This window comes from Halichoeres trimaculatus, unplaced genomic scaffold (assembly GCF_033239565.1).
Source record: "Halichoeres trimaculatus isolate MK-OKI-2021-1 unplaced genomic scaffold, fHalTri1.1 fHalTri1_scaffold_16, whole genome shotgun sequence".
Taxonomy (NCBI): Eukaryota; Metazoa; Chordata; class Actinopteri; order Labriformes; family Labridae; genus Halichoeres; species Halichoeres trimaculatus.
Window position 1 is genome coordinate 1115659 of NW_027437194.1, and position 14918 is coordinate 1130576.

At 41.9% G+C, this 14918-nt stretch overlaps 1 protein-coding gene across 1 annotated transcript in view; it reads right to left on the minus strand.

Moving 5' to 3' along the window:
• adamts6 (ADAM metallopeptidase with thrombospondin type 1 motif, 6) overlaps positions 1–14918 on the minus strand; it is a 99426-nt gene that overhangs the window by 72845 nt on the left and 11663 nt on the right. Inside the window, exons 4-9 of the mRNA XM_074691111.1 lie at positions 14099–14303; positions 12029–12219; positions 11856–11939; positions 9287–9432; positions 7520–7563; positions 191–296 (exon numbers count right to left, since the gene is read on the minus strand). Coding sequence (XP_074547212.1) covers positions 191–296; positions 7520–7563; positions 9287–9432; positions 11856–11939; positions 12029–12219; positions 14099–14303 — 776 coding nt within the window. The remainder of the gene's footprint in view (positions 1–190; positions 297–7519; positions 7564–9286; positions 9433–11855; positions 11940–12028; positions 12220–14098; positions 14304–14918) is intronic.

A 14918-nucleotide genomic window follows, 5' to 3' on the forward strand; every position in this document is an offset into this window, starting at 1 on the left:
CATTAAGGAATAACCTGCTGTGCATTAGTGCTAATAATCACATTTTAAAGTGTGGATTATTATCTTCAGACTGAATCTGTGGCTCCTGCTTCAGGACCTCTGACTGACTCTATCCCCTCGCTGCTTCCTGCGTCAGCGTAAAGTCACATTTTATATTTTATATGAGCATCCTAAAACTCTGAAAACTCACTTGTGGCCGATCTCGTGAGCGATGGTGAAAGCAGAGCCGAGGCCGATGTCTTCATTGATGCTGCAGCTCCGCTCCGGCTCGCACATTCCAGCTACTGAGGCCAGGCCTGGACACACACACACACACACACACACACACACACACACACACACACACACACACACACACACACACACAGAGTCAACAGGAGGCAGGTTTAGGATTCATGCTCATAAAACCCAGATCTGATCATCTGGACGCCGCGGGGAGTTGACTTAAGGATCCCGTCCAGACGTCTTTGTTCCTCTGAACACGCTGGAGAAGTCTAGACACGGCCAGATTTACACATTTCAATTCATGTAACAAGGGATCGCCTCAGACCCGGGCCAAGAAAGGGGATATAAGGACCCGTCGAGCAGCGCCGCAGAGAGCTGTCAGAGAATATAGATGTTTTCCTCATTTCAGCGCTGGACTCGCAGGACGAGGGGAAAGGAGAGGAGGGTGTTAGAGCTAAAAGCGCTCCATGATCCAGGTGTCGCGGCTCCTTTTTCCTCCAGCCTGACAGGTCAGGTAGGGAGACAGGAGGCCATTCTTCACAGATTACATCTACAGGTGACTGCAGAGCAGATCGGGTGACGGCTCAAAGCAGGTGTGTGTGGGGGATGTGTGCATTAACGGGTAAGAAAGAGGGGAACACTTAATCCTGTTTTCACAAGAGATCAACCGATATAGTTTCTTCAGGGCCGATACTGACACCGATAATCAGCAGTGAAGGAAGCTGATATTTGGGCCGATATTCATTTACAATAAGAGTAAAAATATCAGCGTCAAAGAGCTCCCAGCCTCAGCAGCTGTCTGATAAAGTTAAATGAAAACTTTAGAAAAAATAAAAACTTCTCGAAAGTTTCTACAGGAAGTCAAGTTTTCCTAAAAATGTCTCTGCGTGTCACAGATCAGATGGTGCTGTGGGTGGGACGATGCTAGAGTGAATAAATATGTAATTAGTCACCAGAGCTGGATATCTCCTGGCGTAAATATACAGAAATAAAAAAAAAATGTCACGTCATGTGACATTGATGTACAGTTTTGTAATATGTTATTGACTCAAGTAGGCCATCTAGTGTCTCAAAGTGGTAATAGCAATATTCTAAGTTGTTTGGAACCTTTCTGTAGCTATGAAGCTAACCATTAGCCTAACTTTTCTTTCATTAGTGAGTAACTGTGATATGTTTCTGTGAAAGAAGTTGAAATTCTACTCTGAAGCCAAAGTTATACCTATGTATGCTAACTGCTAGCGTATCAATGCAATTTCCCATATACTTTAGCATCAAGCTAGTGCTATTTTGTTTATTTTGAACGTATTGAATATGAATCTCCTGTGAGAGAGTGATGTAGATTTTTTTGTGTGTTCAGTTCGTCAGTAAGACTTCAAGCTAGAAATCCTCAAACAGGGTTTTTGGGGAAATGTTAGCTAACTGCTAAGCTAAGCTAGCTGCAGCAGACTTGTCACATAAGGTCCTACAGCTCTAGTGTAGTGTGAAGAATTGATAAGAGAATCGTTAAGCACACAGGCTAATGATATCGATGGATTGAAACATTTTTTATCGATTCTCAACAGGAACTGGTTTTCGATTCCCATCCCTGCTCAAAATGCTCAATATCAGCGCCGATAATCGGTCTGTCCCTATCTTAGGTTATCACCTTTAACCTGGAACAATCCGCAAAACTCAGTCTAAAACATGATCCCTGATGTTAGAGAGACTGACACCGCTGATAACACAAACCAAAACTACATTTTTTAAAGTGGATGCACTGCAAAAACTGAAATCTTATCAAGTGTTTTTGTCTTATTTTCAGTAGAAAATGTCTTTTTAGACTCAATCTGAGCCACAGTCAACTGACCAGGCCAGAAAAATGTCTGATTTCAAGTTATTTAAAGACAAAACAAGGTCTGAATTGTTGTAACAAGTAAAAAAAATCAGCCAATGGAACAAGAGAAACATTTCTTGTCTTGAGACATTATTCCAGTTTCTAGCATATTTTTCTCGTCTTCCATTGGTCTTCTTATTTTTATTTGTTACAGCAATTCAGGCCTCATTTTGTCTATAAGGCTGTTTACACAACGTTTCATCTAAAAATGCTAAAACGCAGTGAAAAGAATCTGCGTTTACACGGAAATGCCGCCGTAGTAAGCATGCCAGGCCTGTAGGTGGAGCTGTAACTGTCTTTTCCAGAAGCAGCTTTTGGTAGATCTCCTCTGAAGTAGAGTTGGGCCGATCATCTGGTGTGTTGGTGAATGCTAAGAGCAGAAGTGGAGCAACAGATGCTCATTTAGTTAAAGACAGTCACAGATTCAGCAGATTGAGCAGAACAAGATCAACACGGTAGGTCACGACGATCTCATACGTCAGGCCAACATTGGGTTGTTGGATGCGCCCATGCGTATGGAAATGTGACGTCAGCGTTTCCACTGAAAAGAGGCTGTTTTCAAAAGTTTACATTTTAGTTCGACAAACACTGTCCGTGTAAACGTGAGGCTAGAACGCAACAAAACTTTTGAGTTTCACTCTAAAAGCGTTGTCATGTAAACGGCCCCTAAATAACTTGAAACAAGACATTTTTCTGGACTGGTCAGGTGAATGTCTCTCATATATATGAGTATAGTTAGACATTTTCTACTGAAAATGAGACAAAAACACTTGATAAGATTTCATTTTTTGCAGTGTGTAAAGAAGAGGAAACCACACCTACACTTTCGTCCAGTTTTTGTTAAAATTCAAAAAGTTCAGATCAAATAAAAAGCATAAAATGGTACAAAAGTAAGTGTTGAACTGTCAGAGGTGAAGAAAACAGGTAAAGTTCCCTAAAACTGAAAAATACTGGACATTTCTTAAACATCTAGAAGCTGCTCTGCAGTGATTTAGATCGATTAAGCTTTTAAGGTTGGTGCCACTAGTTCCTCCAGGCGTCCCAAGTTTTCCTGATCCCTCCAACATCTCTGTGGGGATAAAGCAGAGCTGGACACAGAGCGGTTAAGCCAACAAGCAGTCCGGTTCGGTTCAGTTCGGTTTGGCACGGTTTGGTACAGTTAAGCCTGATCCTGTTTGTGTCCACAGCAAACTGTGCCCTCTGGTGGTAGGCGGGGTGTACGCTGGATGCCGGATAATAGCATGAAGCCGTAGCAGCGCGACACAGTTTACCCCGCTAATAAATCCAACGAAGAAGAAAAATGACACAGTAAACAAAGAGCAACGATGAAGACATGCAGCATTTTGTCCTCTCTGTGATTGGCATGTAGCTCTTTGATACAAAGAACAATCAAGTTTTGTTTCAGAGAAGTCTGTGAGCCACCAGGAGAAATACAGCAGCTTTCACACAGGAAGTGATGATCCTTTTGACCAATCAACGGTCTGCAGTGTTGTAGCTCCACCCTCTGAGAGCGGATCGGTTCAGTCTAGCACCCATACGAAAGGGTCCCAAAAAGTGGGACGGCTCGTCTCGGTTATTTGGGGATCTGTCCCTGGATAAGTCAAGGGAAACGCCACAAAATGCACACCGTACAGAGACGAACCGAACTGGTAACGTGGCGCTAGTGAACAGTGTTGCTCTGCAGAAAGTGTGACGCTCTGAAAACGAGCAGGAAGAGAGGATCGACTTATTGGCTGCTAGTGACGTCAAGCTTGTAAACTGGTGTACTGGCAAACTTAGCCCTGTAGGTGGCAGCAGTGCTGTCTTTGGATGAGGGATCGGCGTAGACCAGGGGTGGCCAACCAGTCAGAGACCAAGAGCCACAAAAATTACCGCGGTACTACAGAGAACCATGGGGTCTTACAAACACACTTCCTCTCACATATAAACCAAATGACATGAAATGAAAATCAACACATTTCCAATTTTCAAAGCAAGGTTAAGTGTGTTTAAATTCATAGTAGAGAAGAGAAACTGAAACTTAAGTATCAACCTGTACATCCAAACATTGATCAACACTGATCCCCACGTTTGAATCAGTATATCAATATTTTAGGCTGTTCGGCACACCCCTACTCTTAACTATACTATATTATTATTATTATTATTATTATATTTTTATGAATGGATCGAAGAGCCGCACGCTGGCCACTCCTGGTGTAGATTATCAGACGATGCAAGAAGACGAGAGAGACAATGGAGACATGTTCAGGAAGCTCACTGAGCAGAGTATGTTTCGCTGTGGTCTGGAAAGTTTTGGGATCGTGGGAAAAATGATGATTTTCTCTGTTTTTTGGACCAAAACAAGAATTTCTGGTGAAATCAGATTCAGAGAGGAAAGGAAAGGAAAGGAAAGGAAAGGAAATGAAAGGAAAGGAAAGGAAAGGAAAGGAAAGGAGGGGAAAGGAAAGGAAAGGACAGGAACGGAAAGGAAAGGAAAGGAAAGGAAAGGAAAGGAAAGGAAAGGAAAGGAAAGGAAAGGAAAGGAAAGGAAAGGAAGGGAGAGAATAGGTTAGGAAAGGAGAGAAAAGGACAGGAAAGGAAAGGAAAGGAAAGGAAAGGAAAGGAAAGGAAAGGAAAGGAAAGGAACGGAAAGGAAAGGAATTGAAAGGAACGGAAAGGAAAGGAAAGGAAAGGAAAGGAATGGAAAGGAGGGGAAAGGAAAGGAACGGAAAGGAAAGGAAAGGAAAGGAAAGGAAAGGAAAGGAAAGGAAAGGAAAGGAAAGGAGGGGAAAGGAAAGGAAAGGAAAGGAAAGGAAAGGAAAGGAAAGGAAAGGAGGGGAAAGGAAAGGAAAGGAAAGGAAAGGAAAGGAAAGGAAAGGAAAGGAAAGGAAAGGAAAGGAGGGGAAAGGAAAGGAAAGGAAAGGAAAGGAAAGGAAAGGAAAGGAGGGGAAAGGAAAGGAAAGGAAAGGAGAGGAAAGGAAAGGAAAGGAAAGGAAAGGAAAGGAACCAAAGAACGGTAAAAGGTAGGAACAATCTTTTCAGGTCTTGATGAAATAAGAGTCAACTCTTTGTTTCTGTGTCACTAAGGTCAGAGAAAGTCAAGGGGAGCTCAGGGAGCCCAGGTTCAGATCCAAAGACACTCAGGAACTGGGACAGGTAGAGCCAGAACAGAACCAGGAGACCAGTTTCTGGTGGTCTGGGCTGTTTTTCCTGAACCAAAAACGAGGAGGTGTAAACATTTAATCAGACTTCCTCTCCGCTCAGCAGGAGGCAGAGATATGCATCATAATGCAGCGTGGTTTAGGCGGAATGACCCTTTAATCTGAGCCGGCTCCTCCAGGTCAGCGTACCTGGATGTTTCTGCAAACACACCTGCATCTGCACGTGTGCGAGGCGGCGGCGGCGTAAATCTCCGTGTTTGGGCGGTCAGCGCCGGTCTGCGTGAACTCGGCGCTAAGCGGCAGCGCGGCTTTGTATCCTCCTCGCTAAGAGGCTAAACAAGAATAGACTCGCAGATCAGGGAGCGAGGGAGCCTGAAGGTGAAGAAAGGAGGAGGAGGAGGAGGAGGAGGAGGAGGAGGAGGAGGAGAGGGCGGCTGCTCCACGGCCACTTTAAGAATGTGAGAGTTAAGTCTGAGCGTTATCTCCAGCCCCGTGATTACTCAGCGACCCCGAAGGCCACAATCTGACCCCGGAGCATGATCTCCTCAGAGGAGCGGGGGGAGGAGGAAGAGGAGGAAGAGGAGGAAGCCGAGCAGATGCCCGGGCAATTAAAGCGAGCGGGGAATGTGACGAATGCGGTCAATCTGTCAAACCTCCCCCGAAGTCACAATATTACCTCCAAGATATACTGAGGAGCCTGCGGGGCTTTGACACAGATAAGGAGGAGGAGGAGGAGGAGGAGGAGGAGGGGGAGGAGGAGGAGGAGGAGGGATGAGGGTCTCTGCCACAGCCCGCCTATCAGCCTCTCCATCTCTCCTCAAACACTCCCTGTAATTGTTCTTTTCCACTTCCATTTTCAGCTCCTCCTCCTCCTCTCCTTCTCCATCTTCTCCTCTCTCCTTCCTCTCCTTCCTCTCCTTCCTCTTTCCTCTCCTTCCTCTCTGTCTCCTTGGCCCTAAAGGGAAGAGTAAACACCGTGGACAGAGCGAGGTGCAGAGAGACACACGGCTCAGGCCAAAGCCGTCCCGTCCTGGCTCAGGGGGAGCGGAGGAGGAGCAGGAGTAAGTGAAAACATCCTCCTCATTACTCCTCACAGGAGCCGTCTGCTGCTGCTCCTCAGCGACCGGCTAAAGCAACCAGCTAAAGCAACCAGCTAAAGCAACCGGCTAAAGCAACCAGCTAAAGCAACCAGCTAAAGCAACCGGCTAAAGCAACCAGCTAAAGCAACCAGCTAAAGCAACTGGCTAAAGCAACCAGCTAAAGCAACCAGGTAAAGCTGACTGAATAAGGTTTGTCTGAGGACAGCACGCAGGCCAAACGAGAAACTGAAAACCCTCCAGAGAGAGGAAGAAGGAAAGGAGAGGATAGGAGAGGAAGAGGAGAGGAAAGGAAAGGAAAGGAAAGGAAAGGAAAGGAAAGGAAAGGAAAGGATAGGAAAGGAAAGGAAAGGAAAGGAGAGGAGATGAGAGGTAAGGAAAGGAAAGGTAAGGAAAGGAAAGTAAAGGAAAGGAAAGGAAAGGAAAGGAAAGGAAAGGAAAGGAGAGGAAAGGAAAGGAAAGGAAAGGAAAGGAAAGGAAAGGAAAGGAAAGGAAAGGAAAGGAAAGGAAAGGAAATAAAAGGAAAGGAAAGGAAAGGAAAGGAGAGGACATGAGAGGTAAGGAAAGGAAAGGAAAGGAAAGGAAAGGAAAGGAAAGGAAAGGAGACGAGAGGAAAGGAAAGGAGACGAGAGGAGAGAAGAGGAAAGAAGAGGAGAGGAGAGGAGAGAAGAGGAGAGGAGAGGAGAGGAGAGGAGAGGAAATGAAAGGAGAGGAGACCAGAGGAGATGTGAGGTAAGGAAAGGAAAGGAAAGGAAAGGAAAGGAAAGGAAAGGAAAGGAAAGGAAAGGAGACGAGAGGAAAGGAAAGGAGACGAGAGGAGAGAAGAGGAAAGAAGAGGAGAGGAGAGGAGAGAAGAGGAGAGGAGAGGAGAGGAGAGGAGAGGAAATGAAAGGAGAGGAGACCAGAGGAGATGTGAGGTAAGGAAAGGAAAGGAAAGGAAAGGAAAGGAAAGGAAAGGAGACAAGATGAGACGAGAGGAAAGGAAAGGAAAGGAAAGAAGAGAAAAGGAAAGGAGAGAAAAGGAAAGGAAAAAGGAAAGGAAAGGAAAGGAAAGGAAAGGAGAGAAAAGGAAAGGAGACAAGATGAGACAAAAGGAAAGGAAAGGAAAGGAAAGGAAAGGAAAGGAAAGGAAAGGAAAGGAAAGGAAACATCAGACAGACACAGGATAGGGTCTGACTCACCTAAGGTACCACAGGGTTTGTTCTTGTAGGTGCAGATGTCGTACCTGACGGAGGAAACACACAAAAACATCAGCTCTTCATCACATCCAACGACAGACGACTCAGCTCTGGAAGAAGAGAGGCTGAATATTCCTGGTCTGAAAACTGATCACCCATAAGAACATTTTGGCTGATACTGAAACCGATATTAATATTACTGTGGCTGATAACCAATATTATGGTTATGTAATGATTGGAGTGGATCATTTGTTGGTCATGGACACCAAACTGGTTTTATCTTCAGCAATATTTTTACTACTTTTTTCTCCTGTGTTTGTCTGGAGATCCTACATGTAACCATGGCTGCATTGTTTAATGCTAAGTGGTGCTAGGCCGGATGTTTCCCCATAAGCTGAGGAGAAGGAAGTGAGGACGACGTGCTGGTTCTCGGGACATGGACCTGTCCGTCCATCCATCGTTATTGGGAACGTAAGATCTATCTCCAATAAGATGGACGAGCTATCTGTGCTAACCCAGCAACAGAGGGAATACCAGAAGGCAGAGTAGCATCATGCTATTCACAGACATGGCTAACGGAGCTAACACCAGGCACATTCGATTCTATGCTATTGCTTTACAAATGTGGTAAGTGAGTAGCATCCTGCGTCCCTGATTGGTACGACCTCAGTCTGGACTTTAGAGTCACATCAGGTCTGTGAAACACCTGACTCTCCTCTCTTTGTATAGTGTGAGCCGTAGCTTAGCATCCCTCAGTAAACACACTCAGAGCTTATGAATGGGAGGACAGCGAGAGGCTCAGCGTGCTGCGCTCCTGCCGCTCACCCCCGTAACTCACGTCCAGGTAATCCAATCGAGCAGAGGGCAGAACACTGCGCCCAGCGCCGCACCAACACGTCCTACGCCTCAGATAAATGATCCAATCATTCCCAGAGCTTTTAATCTATTAAAACCAAGGACACCGCAAACTTAATTTCATTCTCCTTCCCTCCCTCCTTCACCCTCCTTCCTCCTTCCTCCTCCTCCTCCTCCTCGGTGGAGCCGCTCCAAACCAGAGGTACAATTCTGACCTTGTTGGAGCGTCTGTTTGTTTGGATTTATTTTTCTAATTTCCCTCCGTGTCTTTTTTGGAACGTGACAGGCCGCATTCAAAACAGGACAGCTTTAAAAATACCAGCAGTGCAGCTGAGGTCAAACGAAAAACGGCGAAGAAACGACCTTTCACGTCCTGCTGATGCGTCTCTGCAGGAGACTGAAAACGACTGATACATAATGACGCTGACAGTGGATGACGTCTGCTTCCTGTAAGCGTTTGGGCCGCATTCCAAACGTTTGTTTGTTGCCAAATGGTAATTCAATTTATGAGCAGAGATAAATAACCAACTTTAATGAGATTTATTCAAACTGCAGCTGAAAATTTAATGAAAACGTCTCATTTTAAAGCTTTAGAGTCATAAACTAATGATTATTTTTGTTTGTATCGGTGAAAAACGGTCTGTAGCAGAGAAAACGTGGCTTTAGTCCACCTCGCTCCCAGCACACCTTCTCCGCTCTGCAGGAAACCACAGGGAGAAAAAGTGGATTTGCTGCGTGTGGAGCCAGAACTGTTCTGGCAACAATGAGGCCCGTTCCAGGTAATGACAGAGTTTTTATGGAAACACATAAATCGTGGCGTGACAGGTACAGTACGTCCCAAACAGCATGTTTCCTCCCAGAGCCCGGCTCTTTGTTCCCGCCCTGGTTTCACAGCGACAGGTCGGGTCCACTCACCGAGTGATGAGGACAGCGTTGTCGTGGTGAGCCATCCCGTTTTCAGGGATGCTGTTCCCGTCGCTGTGATGGGAGAGGATGGACTTCTGCCACTTACAGAAACTGTCCAGAGACTTGTCGGCGTGGTGGTTGATCTCCAGGTTCGGCTGCAGGAATCACAACAAAGACAGAAAAACAGGGACTAATGTTAAAAATTCAGAAACAAAACCTGTGACAGCTCCAGATCCTCAAACCTGCGTGAACCATCTAAATATTACACTTTAGGACGACGAATCTTCCTGTTTGTGAGAGTTTCTTCACATTGCTGATTGTTTTTACTGTGATGTTGGGTGTTTTAGTGCAGTGTTTCTCAAAGTGGGGTCCAAGGACTACCAGGGGTCAGTGAACCAAGGCTTGGGGGTCCACAGAAGACTTTTCAAATTAGGGATGTACTGAAATGAAAATTTATGGCCGAAGCCCAAAAAATGTAAATGTTTGGCCAAAAATCAAATATTAAATGTGGATGCTGAGTTTAACAGCGCTCAATGCCCTCCATGACACTGAACAGATGATCATCCAAAGATATGAAGTCCATGACTTTCCTGCACTGAGCAAAACTTTTTCGTCCTCTTTAAAAAAAAAAAAAAAAAAAAAAAGAAAAATAAATAATAAAAAAAGAATGTTTTTATTTAATTTTTTAAATTATTTTGATGAAATAAGGAATAATAATAACAATGAAAATATAATTTTTTCACCACCTTTTTTGAATAGAAAATAAAATTAATAGAAAATTTAAAATAAAAAAATAACTTTTTGTCCTCCCTTTTTAAATAAAAAATAAAAAAAAATTGAAAAAATAAAAAAAAATAAAAAAAGACATTTTTCATCCTCTTTTTTGAATGAAAAACAAAATAAAAAAAACTGATAATTTAAAAAAAAAAACTTTTTTGTCCTCCTTTTTTGTTAAATAAAAATGTAAAAAAAATAATAAACATAAAAATAACAAAAAGAATTTTTGCCCTAATTTTTTTAAATAAAAAAATAACAATAAATAAATAAATAAAAAAAGACATTTTTATCCTTCTTTTTGTTAAATAAAAAATAATGCTAAATAATAATAAAATCAAAATACATTTTGACCTCCTTTTTTAAATAACAATAAAAATATATAAAAAAAAAACAAAAAAAAATAAAAAAGAACTTTTTCATCCTCCTTTTTTTTTTAATTAAAAAACAAAAAAAACAAAAAAATTAAAATAGAACGTTTTTATCCTCAAAAACGTTGGCCACAAGTGAGACAAGATGCTTTCCTTTTGGCTGATGCAGCCGTCCCTGTCTTGTACTCAGCATGCTGTTCAGGGTGTTTGACTTTTAAATGGCAAATTTAAGCAGTTGTATTAAAAGTCTTTGCAGATGAACTCTGATGTTTTTTTTTAAAACTATTTGCAAACTGCAGTTCTTTTCTCACTTTCCAACACTTTAAAATATCTCCACACCCCGACACTTTTCCTAAAGTGAGAGGTCACCATGTCACTGCACTGTGTTTAATTGTGTCACACTTTATCGTTCTGTGATATCCTAATGAATCCTGCTGTTTTGTAAGAAATTGTAGTGTAACGTATCGTGGGATTACGTCTCACAGCCCAAAGTTTCGTAGCCTAATGTATAAAGGTGACAGGACTTATCAGACTTATCTCATACCGTATCTTAGAAAATAGACTGAGCAGCACTTTCCTGTCACTCCTGGTTCTCCATCCCTGGGCAGAGGGTAACAGATCAGGTTTCTGTGATTCCTCTCACTCATCTCCTGCTGCTCTCAGCGGTTTGAAACTGTCTCTAAAGTCAGAAAAACTAGCTTGTACTCGCTGTGGTGTGTTGACAGTGCTAACCAGCGATCTGCCAGAGAGGAAAGATTACCCAGATGAATTATTCAGAGGAGTCTGTCACGGGATGAGAGGCAGATTTAAAGACGAGGGCTTGGAAAAGTTTGTGTCTGATTTAAGAGAGGCTGAAGCTGCAGTTAGAGTAAAACCCACTGATGTCAGGAGGAGTCAGCTGAGTCTAAGAGGAGCGTCTGCAGAAAGCATCTGCTCCTACAGACGCTGATTTCGCTCGCTCGATGATTGAGGAAGACACAGCGCTGAACACCTAAACAGCCCATCAGTGACTCACTCTCACCGTAAAACGTTGTGTGCTTTGTAACTTTATTTTACATCCAGGGTTTCCAAAACAAACGTCCTCCTGGATCAAAGCGCCGCGTCCCTACATGAAGACTTGTTTCTTGGACGTGAAGCTGAGCGAGGAGCGGCGATGGGAAAGAAACAGATGGACGCTCTGTTTCTCCCATCACTCGTACGTACACATGTAGTCGGCATGTAAAGAGCCTGAATGGAGGCTCCCTGAGGGAAGACGCCTGAGCACATCTTTCATCTGAAGTGGTGGCCATATGGTGAGAGTCTCTGAGTTCCCCCGCTCCGAGTAATCACATGAAATACAGCCCAGCACTCACGCCAAGCGTACGCTGAGGATACACGCTGGTTACCGTCACACAGGAGGAGAAAAAACAGGAAACAAAGGGAGTTTTCCTCACCTGGTCTTCTGTCAGGACGATCAGACGAGTCACAATAATGTTCACAACATTTCCTAGACTGGCATCACGGTAAAGTTTGGCAACCTGACCTCCAGAAAAGAAGAAAAGACACAAAGTCAGACAAACTGTGTCAGGTCAGAGTGTGATGAGAGCTTTAGATGATCAAAACTTACAATATTCATCACCGACAGGATGTAGTGCTCGATGTCTTTGCGCCCGTGGTACCCAACCATCATTTTATCAGCCACCACCAGCGTCTCCACGAAGCGCTCGCTGCTGATGGAGCGCTTCTTTCTGCGAGTGTCGTTGGACTGCGTGCTGGCGTTTAGGGACACGGGGGAAGGTGCGCTGCTTTTTGTGAGGTCTGTGGACAAGTGACAGGCAAACAGAGACACGTCAGGGTGAATTATTCAGCAGTGAAATGATTTACTTTCTTCTCAGCTCACCTGAAGCTCACTGAGGAGCCACAAAATCTACTTTACCTTCACAGTAAAGACAATAGTGTGAATACATTTCTATACATATTCAAATTTAGTGAATGATCATTTAAAAGAGAATTTTTTTCAAATTTGTGGAAACTATACTTTATGTGATGTCTTAGTTTTTTTTATTTTTTTAATATATTCGCCAAGGTTTCAAGAAATATTTCAATTTCAAACATTTGCTAAAGTTTCACAAAAAAAATATCAAAACTTAGCAAAAAGTTTTAAATAAATTTTGAAATTTCAAAAATTTGCTGAAATTTCTAAATATTTTAAAATCTAAGAAATTTGTAAAAAGTTTCAAATAAATTTTCAAATTTCAAACATTTGCTAAGTTTCCAAAAATTTTACAATTTAGAAAAAAATTGCAAAAAAATTGAAATACAGTTAATTTTGGAATTTGAGTTTTTTTTTTTTAATATTTGAAATTACAAACATGTAAAAAATTTGAAGAAATTTTTACATTTCAAAAATTTGCAAAAAGTTTCAAATAAATTTTCAAATTCAAACTTTTGCTAAGTTTCCAAAAAATTTTAAAATCTAGAAAAAAAAATTGCAAAAAAAAATTCAAATAAAATTTATTTTGAAAATTAAAAAAAACTTTGTTTTTTGGGGGGGGGGAATGTTTGAAATTACAAAAACGGAAAAAATTAAAGGAAATTTTTAAATTTCAGAAATTTGCAAAAGGTTTCAAATAAGTTTTAAAATTTTAAAAACTTGCTAAAGTTTCAAAATATTTTAACATTTAAAAAAAATGCCGAAAGTTTCAAATAAATCTTGGAATTTTCAAAAAAATCCGAAAGTTTCCAAAAATCCTGAAAATAAGAAAAAAAATGCAAAAAATATACAAATAAATTTTGGAATTAAAAAATTAGCCAAAATTTTGAAAAATGTTTGAAATAAAAAAAATGAAAAATTACAAGAATAAAATTGCAAAAGTTTCCAAAAATTCCAAATATTTACAGAAAAAAATAAAATTGAAAAACCAAATTTTGCAATATTTCATAAAACAAGTCAATTTTTTTTTTTTTAAAGAATACTATAATTACAAGTATTAATAGTATGATAGTACCGCTCTGAATATTGAGTTCAACAAAATGTTAACGCATGATTTTATTTAGTGTCAGTGTCTTTAATCATCAACACCCTCTCTAAGAAAAATAACAATTCTCTTATTTAAGTAATAATGTTTTTTAAAGCTATAAGGAGCCGCTGCAGAGGAGTCAAAGGGCCACATGAGGATCCAGAGCCACAGGTTGAGCACCCTTGGTCTGGCCCTTTGAACCTCGCAGCTAAAGCCTGGTCTTTATGACCCAGATGCTCTGGGAAAAGCTATAAGATGCTACATGTTGGGGCTTGCTGGTTTCCTGGGGATGACAGTCTTTGCTGTTTCTTATAAGACCTTGGCCCAAATACCTAAATCTCCACCTGGTTCTTTCTCCTGATCCGTCATATCTCTGCAGACGTTTGGTGCAGTCTGACTCTGCAAACCTGAACCTGATCGTTGGGTCTAAAAACAGGATGAAGAGCCTGAACCACACGCTCCATGCACTGAGAGGCTTTTTATGAAAGCTGCAGCTGAGGCGTCTTCTTCTTCTCTCAGGTTGAAAGGTGTCCACACAGCACACAAGAGGCCCGGTTATACCCACCAGAACCTGGGCCTAGAACCAAACCAGCACTTCCTCCAACCTGCTATGTATAGTTGTTCCTTTACGTCAGTCCCACCCACACAGAGTCCGGCCCAGATGGAGGTTCACCAACCTGAAATGCCACAGCTGAACTCCTGGCTTGGCTCTGGCGGCGAGGGAATGGCAGACATTTTATAAATAACATGTTGCTGTGCTTCGTCCAGGTTCCACTCACTGGACGAGGAGGAGGAGGAGGAGGAGGAGGAGGAAGAGGAGGAGGTCATGTTCTTTAACGGCTCTATCAAATACTGCTCGTCCTCTGTGGTTATGACACCGTGCTGCAGGCAGAGAGACACAGGTGAGGAAAATCAATGCGTGTGCTAAGCGTGTGCTTTCTTTTCATTAAAGACAAAACCTGTTTACTGAGTCTGCAGGATGGAAACAAAATGAAGTTCAGTGGATAAAAAAGTCTACACACCCCCTGGTTAAATGTGAGGTTTTTGGTAAGTAAAGAAATGAGACCAAGAAAAATCATTTCACAGTTTTTCAGAATACTGTGAAACATGACCCTGAGTTACACTGTGACGAGCTAAGCTATGCTAAGTAATGCTATGATCTGTTACACCTAAAGTTACACCACTTTATGTTTGTTTTTTTTTAATGCAAAGTGTCAATAAACAATGACCAACACTACAGACATGTGCTCGATACAAATCTAAATAAAACTGAATAGAAGAAATAGATAAGAGGGAAAAATCAGAAGGAAAAAAACAGAAAAATCAAACAAAAACATGAAGGGACATAGTTACGCTCCAACAGCTGTGACAGTGATTGAAGGACTATTTTCTTTTTCACTTTATACAAATCAATTTTCCTTTTTTAACTTTGTTGAAGTGTTTTTAAAATATGTTTTGTATGGCGTCCTTGGATGCCTTGAAATAAAATGTATTATT